General features: G+C 38.5%; 1 protein-coding gene across 1 annotated transcript; it reads left to right on the forward strand.

Moving 5' to 3' along the window:
* The first annotated feature begins 4326 nt into the window (after nucleotides 1-4326).
* Nucleotides 4327-6127, forward strand: LOC129551964 (shugoshin 1-like). The gene is given in 1 exon segment (XM_088832433.1): nucleotides 4327-6127. A coding segment is annotated over 1 exon segment (1581 nt). The 5' UTR covers nucleotides 4327-4341; the 3' UTR covers nucleotides 5923-6127.
* The last annotated feature ends 6380 nt before the right edge of the window (nucleotides 6128-12507 follow it).

Consider the following 12507-nt stretch of genomic DNA (forward strand, 5'->3'; position numbering starts at 1 on the left):
CACAGGACTTTCATTTATAAAGACTCTCATAATAAAGCCTTTTTGATTTTTTAGAAATACTATATTAGTACATATAAGAAAATTTGGGTATTGTATCAAAAGTGAAAGTAGTTCAGTCGTGTCTGACTCTTTCCGATCTCATGGACTGTAGAGTCCATGGAATTCTCCAGGCCAGAATAGTGGAGTGGGTAGCCTTTCCCTTCTCCAGGGGATCTTCTCAACCCAGGGATTAAACCCAGGTCTCCCACATTGCAGGCGGATTCTTTACCAGCTGAGCCACAAGGTAAGCCCATTATATCGAAAGGAAAGAAAAAAAAAAAAAGCATCGCTCATAGTCTCATCACCCTAACAAAACATTTGTTCAATTTTTGGCAGATTTTTGTAGTCTTTATATTCACTTAATTTTTCCCCTCAGAGTGAATTTATAATTCCTCATTCTTCTTTTTCAAAACACAGTATATAGGTACACAGTTTTCACTGTCCCTTTTGCCATTCTTTAAATACATGCAGCATGATCTGGCTTCAGGACAACTCCCTGGAAAATTCTTCATTTGGCTGTCTCCTGGACAGCTTCCTGGCCTCACATGGGTCCTTAGTGCAGCCTTCTGTGGCTGCCCTGCTGTTCCATTTCTTACAGTTTTTTATCACCTGTCTCTTTTCTCCTTGCTTTTGCTTTTTGGATGAAAGGTTCCATGAGAGCTTGGACTTCTTGTTCATAGTTAAATCCCCATCACTTGCAAAATTCCTGGAGTATAGTAGGTATTCAGTTTTCTGAACACATAATAATTGGTGCATGTCAGGCACTGTTCCTAGCATTTTACATATCTTAACTCATGTAGGTTTCACAGTCTTGTTGAGATAAGTACTATTTGTGTTCTCATTTTGTGATAAGGATATTGAGGTGCAGCAAGGTTTAATGACTTGCTTGACATACCTGATCTAGGAAGCTGAGAGCTGGGATACGAACCTCTGTGCTCTGGATTTGAACCTACCCAGTCTGACTCCAGAATCTGCTGCATTAATCAGTGTACCATACCATCCCTGTTATGAACAGATGAATATATATAATCTTTATAAAGTCTATTTTTAATGGCTCAGAGTAAAGCTTTGCACATTATTTGCAACATATTTGAACTACTCATTTAAATATATTTGTTGAACTCCTCTCTAGTCCTAGGAGATGTGGAAGAGCTAACTACAGTGGAGGGAAAAAAACCTGACAGTTCCTAACAGCAACGCAACACACATTTAATTTCCACCATAGGAGAGAATTTTGGTTGTTAAGACTGAGGATCTGGTCCCATCACTTCATGGGAAATAGATGGGAAAACAGTGGAAACAGTGTCAGACTTTATTTTTTTGGGCTCCAAAATCACTGCAGATGCTGATTGCAGCCATGAAATTAAAAGACGCTTACTCCTTGGAAGGAAAGTTATGACCGACCTAGATAGCATATTAAAAAGCAGAGACATTACTTTTCCAACCAAGGTTCGTCTAGTCAAGGCTATGGTTTTTCCAGTGGTCATATATGGATGTGAGAGTTGGACTGTGAAGAAAGCTGATCTCCGAAGAATCAAAGCTTTTGAACTGTGGTGTTGGAGAAGACTCTTGAGAGTCCCTTGGACTGCAAGGAGATCCAACCAGTCCATTCTAAAGGAGGTCAGTCTTGGGTGTTCATTGGCAGGACTGATGTTGAAGCTGAAACTCCAATACTTTGGCCACCTCATGCAAAGGGTTGACTCATTGGAAAAGACTCTGATGCTGGGAGGGATTGGGGACAGAAGGAGAAGGGGATGACAGAGAATGAGATAGCTGGATGGCATCACTGACTCTGTGGACATGGGTTTGAGGGGACTCCGGGGGTTGGTGATGGACAGGGAGGCCTGGTGTGCTGTGATTCATAGGGTCGCAAAGAGTGGGATGCACCTGAGCGACTGAACTGAACTGAAGACTGAGGAGGAATACTGCTAAATAGCCCACAATTCATAGGACAACTCCCTAAAAATCCTTACATGCATGCATTCTCAGTCGCTTCAGTCATGTTCAACTCTTTGTGACCCCATGAACTATGGCTCCTCTGTCCATGACATTCTCCAGGCAATAATACTGGGGTGGGTTACCATGCCCTCCTCCAGGGGGTCTTCTCAACCTAGAGATAGGACCTGTGTTCCCTGAATCTCCTGCATTGCAGGAGGATTCTTTACCCACTGAGACACCTGGCAGGCTCAGAGGTGATTTCAACTAAAAGAAACTTTCGACTGGGCTTGCCTTCCTAAGTTATAGTTTCTCTGGGTATTTCCAATCAAAACCTACCCATCATAGTAAAAGTAAATTCTTAATAGAGGCATAATCAAAGGACCCAAGAATCAGAGGAGGGAGGGAACATTTATGGAAACTTAAGCAAGGTTGACCTTGGTGGAGAAGAGAGGTTTGAATCAAGTCCTGAAGGCTGGATGGAATTTTGACATGGGGTATCTCATGAAACAAACAAACAAACTAGATGGGATAGAGAAAGTAGTTTCATACATCATAATTGAATTTGTGTTTACTATCCATGGGCGGGGGGGGGGGGGTGGTGGTGGTGGGGAATACATAATTTAAAACAGTATGTTGTAAAGCAGGTATAGGACAACACTATTTGACTTGAGTTTAATTGCCAGCTTATTGTTTTTAATTCTAAGTATTTAAAATCTTAGAATGTTATTGCACTGAGAATTCCTTTTTAGTGTGCCTTGTAATATCTAAAATAGAGCATGTATTTACTCTTCCTGTAGGAAGTTAAATGACAGAAAACACCTATTTAATATATATATCCAACTTTAGGTGAATATTTAAATTTCCTCTAGGCAGCCATATAAGCAGACTACTTTTCTCACTCATGTAGACAACCTTGGAGTCACACCCTTCTTTATGATTGAATTCTTCAAACTTCATCCTTCTCCTTATCATCCTAACCCAAATAGGGTGATGCCATAGTTGTGCAGATTTAGGCCATCCACTTGGAGGGAAAGGTTGGGCTGGCCAAACTATATGCCCTGACACAGGTCTGTGCCAAAGGAAGAAAGTACACATTTTTCTAGTTTTCATGGGTATTTCTAATGGGTTAGGGGTGGCCTTGTCTTAGCTCCATCTCAACTTTTGCTGAATTTGTTCCCTTGGTTATCTCTCTAAAACTATAGCCTCTGCAGACATCTGCAGTCTCCTGGGCTGCCCTGCTGTCTTCCAAAAACCCCTTGACCATGTCTTTGCCTGGGCTACTGATCCAACTTGTTTTACCTCATTTCCATATAAAACAAGTCCTTCCCAGTTTTGATTGTGGGTGTCATATTTTATATTTTGTCTAGTCTTCTATTGTTAAAGAGTCACTTCCTATGTTCATTGATTCCACTCATAGCCCCTCTGCTCCTTAGTTTTTCCACTTTTCTTAATGCTACATTCCTGAATTACCATCATGGAACACAAACTATAGGAACTTTTGCAAGAATCTTAACCTTAATCTTTCTGAACTTGTTTCCTCATCTGAAAAAGTTATTGTGAAAGTAAATGAGAATGAAATTATTCAGCACAGTAGCTGACAAAGAGTTGTTGCTTATAAAATGTTAGTTTACTTTCCTTTTACTTTGGGTTGAATAAATAAAGCTGTAACCACTTTTTTTTTTTTTCTTTCTGCTGCTGGTTTTCTTATTTTCCTGGGCTTACTTTTCCAGTTCTGTGCAGACCTTAATATAAAACTCACCATACACTCTGGCTTTCACCAAATTTCATGTGATATCAGATTTTTCATTATTTTCCTACTTCGACTATAGTTCTATAGCATATTATGTAGTAGATTGTAGAGCTTCCCTGGTGGCGCAGTGGTAAAGAATCTGCCTGCCAGTGCAGGAGACTCACATTTGATTCCTGGGTCAGGAAGATCGCCTAGAGAAGGGAATGGCAACCTACTTCAGTATTCTTGCTTGGGAAATTACACGGACAGAGGAGCCTGGTAGGCTACAGTTCATGGGGTTGCAAAAAGAGTTGGATGCAACTTAGCAACTAAACAAACAATAGTAGGTTGTAATATTGATCAGCAAATATCCACTCTTTCTCCCTAACCGTATTTCCTTTCAAACTGATGTGGTTTGACCATGTGACTTCCATGAATGGGAGTGACAGGTTGCCCTTTTCTTGCAGAAGCCCATCACCCTCTTTCGCTCTTATCATTCTCCATCAGAACATCATGCTTGGTCTGAGGCTGGGGTCCCGGAGGTCCTGGCGCACGTGCCCGGGCCTCCCCACAGAGCCTGGTGTGAGCAGAGCGACAGCTGCGGCGGAAGCCATGGTCCAGTCCTAGGACAGAAGATGGCCAAGGAAAGATCCCTCAAAAAGTCTTTTCAAGATAGTCTTGAAGACATAAAGAAACAAATAAAAAAGAGTAAAAATTTGACAGAGATTAAACGAAAGTCTTTGATCATTGCGCCGTGCCAAACAATCACCAACACTTCAAAAGTGCTAAACTATGAAGACAACAACAGAATGCTAGCCTTAGCTTTGGAAAATGAAAAGTCCAAATTGAAAGAAGCCCACGACGTCATCTTAAAGCTGAGGAGAGAATGTTACTTCCTCAGCTATCAACTATACATACTGAAAAATAAACTTACGTCACAACAGACAGAAGAACCTGCTCACAACCTAGAATTATGTCTCCCTGGAATGGACTCCAAAAGTGGAATGGACTCCAATAGTGACAATAACTCCAGAGATTTATTTGTGAAGCATTTATCGCAAGTTCTTGAGGATGCTGACTGTCCAGGACAAGAAGAATCATTCCAAGTAGAAGAGCCAGTACCTACTATTTCTCAAGACAGACTGGGATTTGATTTGGATTCAAGTGAAGATAAGTCAACTTATATTGTCTCACCTAGAACTATATCTCTCTGTCGTGGTTTAAAGAAATACATTAACGGTCCATGTCAGATTAGTGCTGTGGATGATTTTGGAATCAGTCATTTGTCAGAGGACTCTTTGGAACTAGAAAGGATTGGATTTGTTGACCCACCAATAAGCACACGGATACCTGAAAATGTAGAACAAAGTGTTTGTTGGTACAACAGGAGTCAAATTTACTCATCACCAAGGCTGATTCACCCAGGATGATCTACCAAAACAAAGAAAGACGTTTATGACTATAAATCACAACAAACTAAAAGTAAGCACAGAGATGCCAAAGAAAAAAAAGGAAAAGAGAAAGCTAACAAAAGGAGAAAATAAAAATCTGTATCAAAGTATAAAGGGAGCAAAAGTGAAAATAAAACTGTTTCCAAAAAAAAGTTGAATGAAGTTGTCACCTCCTGTGACGCTTACAATTTTAATTTGGAAGAAGGTGTTCATCTCACTCCTTTCCGGCAAAAAGTGTGCAATGATGCTCCAAGAGAAGACACCGACAATGAATCTGAAGTGAGCATCTGTGAATCAAGCTTTTCAGGAGATGATACTGATGACCTCTATGTTCCGATGTGCAAGTCCAGTCCAGATCTTAGCAGTGAATCAAGCAGGAGTGCTGTCCCCAGACCTAGACCTAAACGAACACTGAGACATGGGGGCGGAAAGGAGACAGAGGGCGCTAAGACAGCGGAAACACCTCCCGGTGCACTACCTGAAACTCACCAGTCACCTCATTTTATCCTGAAGGATATCACGAATGTCCCTTTGTATCCTGTGGTGAAAACCAGAAAGCTTTCTCTTTCCCCGAAAAAGAATGTAGAAAGCCCACCAGTGTCTCTACGCAAATGTTGGTGCACAGCTGTCATCGTGAACTATAAGGAGCCCACGCTTGCTTCGAAACTGAGAAGAGGGGACTGTTTGACAGATTTGTGTTTCTTGAATTCGTCTATTTTCAAGCAGAAAAAAGGTTCCAGACACTGTTCTAAAAAAAAAGTGTGAAGCAAGTACAATGAAGCTATTGAAATTCATCCTACAGCCGCTTCTGTGGCGCCAAGAGTGAATCTGTAAACTTGTATTCAAATGGTTGAACTATTGCCATAGAATATTCTCTTGACAAGACTGTAGATCATGAACATGTCTTCAAAACTATACTTCAAAAGTGATGTGTCTTCTTAAACCTTTGATACATTTGGTTTATTTTTCTTCTAGCTATAAATAATTGGACTGAAGCACTATCATAGTTTAGATGATTTTATATTGCCTAAAACTTAATTGATGTATCTTATACCAACATTGGGAAATTAATCATGTTTCTTCAAATTAAGATGTTTTCATTATAAGGCAACTTTTTATCCCTTAAGTGGGTAGTACTATGATTGAATGAATTTTTGAAGACAGACTGAAGGTCTTTTGAAACTCTTTGTACAGTGTTCGAATAAAATGAATCCTTGTCATTCACAGTAGAGTATACATAAGCTGTTTGTGCGTTCCTTATACCATTGCTGTATTTGATTTTTTCAGACAAAATGTGTATGAGATCATGATTAGAGAACTGGTGGTTGCTTAGGCTCAGGGACTGGGTAAGTGACTACCTCTAAACCCACAGCTCCACATGCCCATTGTTTAAGTGATATGTTAGCAAAATCACAAATTATTGAGTCATGGACTGCCAGAATAGTTTCTTGTTTAGTAAAAAATGCCAAATGTTATATGTGTAAAAACCAAGGCCTTTTTTTGTGCATTTGACCAAATTTCTAAGTCCATGGCCGAGGGACACTCCAGTGCCAGAAGTGAGGTGTGCTCAAACCTGAAGCCACGAATTCACTTGAGTCAGGTCCTCAGGTGACGTGAAGCCAGTTTGCGACCCAGCCAACCTGGGGCCCCAAGGTGGAGAGCAGACGGTGGCCCGAGCTGGAGTGGGTCTGGTCTGGTTTAACTGCTCCAGCCTGCCCAGGGAGGACCAGCTGGTTTGGGGTCTCTGCCTCTGCCTGTAAATCCTGGTGTGACTTCATTTCCTCAAGGTTCCTAATTAAAGAATAGAATCTACCTTTCTAAGAAAAAGGTAAATTCAATAGGAGTTCAGTTCTGAGAGTTTGAAGCCTATACTTCTATATACTTCTATAAATTTTGATTCGTGTTTAGAGAGCAATAGAGTTTGTATAAGATAAAAAAAAAGAAGAAGAACATCATGCTTAGATAACAGCTACCTCTTCAGCCTGGGTCCCAGCATGAGACACAGTGCAGATCTGCACTAAAGCCTAGCTGATGCCAGGAACCAAGGTAGGCCCAGTAGGGCCACAGCCAATATTCAGAAGTGAGAAATAACTGTTCATTTTTCAGGCCACTGGGACTTTGGGATTGTTTATTATCCAAGAAAAAAGTTGACTAATAAATCATAGGGAGAGGGTCATAACATGTAGCTCCTGGCATTTCATTCACACAGGCCCCAGGACACATCCCATCTCCCCCAGTTGTCCCATAGCAGCTCAGACTTGCATCCCCTCATTGATCTCTTTTATTACACAGGATTATTTTTTTCTTGCCAGTGAAATTTGGAAAAGACTTATTACTTCCACAGTGTATATCCTTAGGAAAGACTGAAGGCACAAGGAGAAGGGGGTAGCAGAGGATGAGATGCTTGGATAGCATCATCGACTTAATGGGCATGAATTTGAGCAAACTCTGGGAGAGCGTGGAGAACAGAGGAGCCTGGTGTGCTGCAGTCCATGGGGTTGCACAGAGTTGGACATGACTTAGTGACTGAACTACAATAGCAATGTGCTTATCCAAGTAGGTGTGTGCTGCATACTAAGTTGCTTCAGTCGTGTTTGACTCTGTGTAACCCTATGGACTGCAGCTTACCAGGCTCCTCTGTCCATGGGATTCTCCAGGCTAGAGTACTGGAGTGGGTTGTAATGCCCTTCTCTTTCAAGGGATTTTCTCAACCCAGGGATCAAACCTGTGTCTCTTATGTCTCCTGCATTGGCAGGCAGGTTCTTTACCACTAGTGGTCCAGGCCTTTCTCCACAAGCAATTATTTTACCAGTTACAAGGAATTTTCATTATGTGTAACATCAGATGAATGCTTTTATCTTGCAATCTTTTCTGAGATACAAGTTAATCTTACTCAGGTTTAGGTAATTACTGCCCTGCTTTAAAATAAATACCTGACATTTCTTTTCTAAGGAGGTGTATTAGTTTCTTATTGTTGCAGCAAGTTACCACAAATACAGTGGCTTAAAACACCACAGATTTTTTTTTTTTTTTTTGGTCCTACAGTTCTGGAGGTCCGAAGTCCAAATTAATTTCATGAGGCTAAAATCAAGATAACAGAATGTACTCCTTTCTGGAGGTTCGAGGGAAGAATCTGTTCCCTTGGCTTTTCTACCTTTCAGGTGCTGTCCACGTTTCTTGGTTCCTGACTGCCAGAAATCGAATTAATCTGTCCTCTGCTTCTATCTCACATCTGACTCTCTTGCCTCCCTATATGAACCTGGGTATTTGCTTTGGTCCAGTCTTGTGGAGAACTACTTTTTGATGATAGCCATTCTAACAGTTTTGAAGTTATATCTCATTTTGATCTGCATTTTCCTGATGCTTAATGATATAAAGCCTCTCTTCATGTCCCTGATGGCCATTGATATATTCTTTGAAAAACTGTCTGTTCAGTTCCTGTGCCCTTTTTTCACTCAGGTTGTTAGCATTTTTACTCTTGAGTTGGATAAGTTCTTCGTCTATTAACTCATCAGATATATGATTTATAAATATATTGTCCCATTCATTTTGTTGATCATTTCTTTTGCTGTGTAGAAGATTTTTCACTTGATGCATTCCCACTTGTTTATTGATTTGCATGAATATCTGAAATATGAAGGCCACTGACTGATTGTTTGTCACTTTATTGCATATGATAAGAGTATGCAGAGATAATTTTAATTTGTTTCAATAGATCTTATGTCCATGATTCTTTGTAGTAATCGACTCTACTCCTAATAATATATTAATCCTTCACTGAACTATTATTAGTTGAATATTTTCTCTTCTCATGATCATTAATATTTCCCCTGTATGCAAAATTTTTACTTATAAAATGATTCTAGTGTTTTAAAATCTAGACAATTTTACTTATAGCGGGGCTCATGTACATTTCAATTTTATTTATTACTACTTCAATGATTAATAATTATGAACTTATTGCTTAGTCCCCATGACTGAGAAACATTTCCTTTATATAACCATTCTTCTATTTATTTTTGTTTGTTTCTGATTCATAAATAATTATAAGGGAATAGGAATTTGGAAGAATTTTTTTCCTGGATAAAGATTTTAGGTGGACAGGGAGGCCTGGCGTGCTGTGATTCATAGGGTTGCAAACAGTCGGACACGACTGAGCGACTGAATTGAACTGAACTGAACTGAGGATATTTTATTTTGTACTTGCTTCATTTTTAAGACACAAAAACTCTGTCTTTTGTTTATAATAAGATATATAATTTTAAAGGAAATCAACCCTGAATATTCATTGAAAGGACTGATGCTGAAGCTAAAGCTCCAACACTTTGGCCAGGTGATGCAAAGAGCCAACTCACTGGAAAAGACCTTGATGCTGGGAAAGACTGAAAGCAAAAGGAGAAGGTGGCAGCAGAAGATGAGATGGTTAGATAGCATGATCAACACAATGGACATGAATCTGAGCAAACACCGGGAGATAGTGAAGGACAGGGGAGCCTGGTGTGCTGCTGTCCATGGGTTCACAATGAGTCCGACAAGACTGACTGAACAACAATAAAGATAATTTTACAAAATCTGTTTTCTGTTGTCAGTCTCCTCATGAAATTGTTTGCCATCTAGTGGACAAACTAAATACTGCTTAGTTTTATAAGACAGGGTTCTATGTAGAGTATCTAGAGAGAGAGAGAACGAAATTAATCAGAGGTATTCTGGGGCAAAATCTCAATAAATGAAAAGATGTAATATGTTTATAGATGGAAAGACTCAACATAGTATAAATGAAAGTTCTCTTGAAGTAGATGCAGGTTTAGTGCAATCTAATCAATATCCAAGTGAGATTTTTTTTTTTATAGATATAGACAAGATTCTAAAAAAGGAAAGAAGTAGAATAGCTGAAACAATTTTGCCAAAAGAATAAAGTGTGAAGAATCATTCCACCTGAATTAAGAACTTTTTATATAACTACAGTAATCAAGACTCTGTGGTACTGATGGAGAGAGAGAAATATAGAACAATGGAAGAGAAGAGAGAACAGAGAAATAGACCCACAGAATATGATTGACTTTTGACAAAGTTGTAAAAGCAATGCAATGGATAACCTTTTTAAAAAATGGTACTGGAGCAATTGTACATCCATAGGCAAAAAAATAAACATTGCCTTAAGTTTCACACTTTATATGAAAATAAACTAAAAAATAGGTAATGGATTAAATATAAGATGTAAAGCATAAACATTTTAGGAGAAAAAAGAGAGGAGAAAAACTTTGTTCTCTAGGACTAGATAGAATTCTTAGACCTGACACCAAAAGCATGGTATATAAAAGGAAAAATTGATAAATTAGACTTCATAAAAGTTTCAGACTTTTGCTCTGTGCAAGACTCTTCTTTAATCTCTGTTTAGGACTAAAGTAAGCTACAATCTGGAGGAAAATATTTACAGACTTCATATCTGACAAAATACTATTGTATCGAGAATTTATATAGAACTACAGTTTTTTAAAAAAAGCAGTTCAGTCAGAAAAAGGATGAAATCCATGAAAAAAAATTTCACTAAAGAGGAGATACAGATGGGAAATAAACACATGAAAATATTTTCAACATTGATCAGTTCAGTTCAGTTCAGTCACTCAGTTGTGTCTGACTCTTTGCGACCCCATGAATCACAGCACGCCAGGCCTCCTTGTCCATCACCAACTCCCAGAGTTCACTCAAACTCATGTCCATTGAGTCGGTGATTCCATCCAGTCATCTCATTCTCTGTTGTCCCCTTCTCCTCCTGCCCCCAATCCCTCCCAGCATCAGAGTCTTTTCCAATGAGTCAACTCTTTGCATGAGGTGGCATTGTTAGGGAAATGCAAATTTAAACTACAAGGAGATACCATTACATATCTATCAGAATGGCTAAAATAAAAAACAGTCAGTGTCAAGTGCTTGTTAGGATACAGAGAAATTGGATCACTCATACATTGCTACTGGGAATGTAGAATGGAATAGCCACTCTGGAAGATAACTTAGTTGTTTCCTTAAATACTAAACATGTAACTACTATACAAACCAGCAATAGCACTCCTGGGCATTTATCCCAGAGAAGTTGAAACTTATGTTCACACCCAAATCTGTACACAGATGTTCATACAGCTTTATTTGTGATAGCTCCAAACCAGGAACAACCTAGGTGTCCTTCAAGGGGTAGGGTGAATGGTTCAATGAATTGTGATATGTCCATATCAAGGGATCCTATTCAGTGGTAAAACAGAATGAACAGGTTGCAAGAGGTTAAGGAGGTACTGGGGGTGTGTGAAGAAAGTGGGTATGGCTATAAAAATGTCACATAAGTTATCTGTGATGATGAAAATGTTTTATAACTTGCTGATATAAATGTCAATATCTTGGTTATCAAAGTATAGTTTTGCATGTGGGAAAACAGAATACAGGATAAATAAGACCTCTCATTTTTTTTACAACTGCATGTGAAATGATGATGATCTGAAAATTAAAAGTTTAATTAAAATGTATACATATAAAAATAATTCCTAGGGCAAAACGCACTACTTTGAAGATATGAGTACTTAAGGAATCATTGTTTATTTCTTAAGGAATCAAGATTATCTCTTCCTATCATATATAAATTTGATTCACTGAAGTTTTTATGTCCTTGAAACCTCTAAATATTCTATACACTTGAAGAGTTGGGCTCTGTTCAATATGTAAAATATTCACATTTCTCCACAGACATGCAATTGTTACTAACATACTATCATTAGTCAGAATAGAATTCTAACAAAGATGCATTTATTTTTCTAAACAATAGGTGGCATATGAGTTTTGCAAATAAAACTGATGATTCTTCCTCTTGTAGCAGGAAATGTAATTGTATTTTTCAAACTAATTTAAGTTTAATTTACACATAGGCACACCTCAGAGATATTGGGGATTCAGTTCCAGATCACCTCAACAAAGCAAATATTGCAATTAAGCAAATCACACAACTGTTTCAATTTCCCAGTATATAAAAAATTAAATTTATACTTTACTCTATGAAAAGTACAATAGCATTATGTCTAAAAAATGTATGTACCTTAATTTAAAAAATAATTTATTGCTAAAAAATATGCTAACCATCATCTGAGCCTTCAATATATCAAAGGCCACTGATCACAGGTCACCATAATGAATAAAATGATAATGAGAAAGCTTGAACTATTGTGAGAATTACCTAAATGTGATGCAGAGACATGAAGTGAGCAAATGTTGTTGGAAAAATTGTTCCAATAGATTTGACAGAGGGTTGACATAAACCTTTCATTTTAAAAATGAATCATCTACAAAGTGTAAGAAAAGAGGTATCCCCCA

Source organism: Moschus berezovskii, chromosome 3 (genome assembly GCF_049115385.1).
Source record: "Moschus berezovskii isolate FMDL1 chromosome 3, NW_MosBer_1.0, whole genome shotgun sequence".
NCBI classification, from domain to species: domain Eukaryota; kingdom Metazoa; phylum Chordata; class Mammalia; order Artiodactyla; family Moschidae; genus Moschus; species Moschus berezovskii.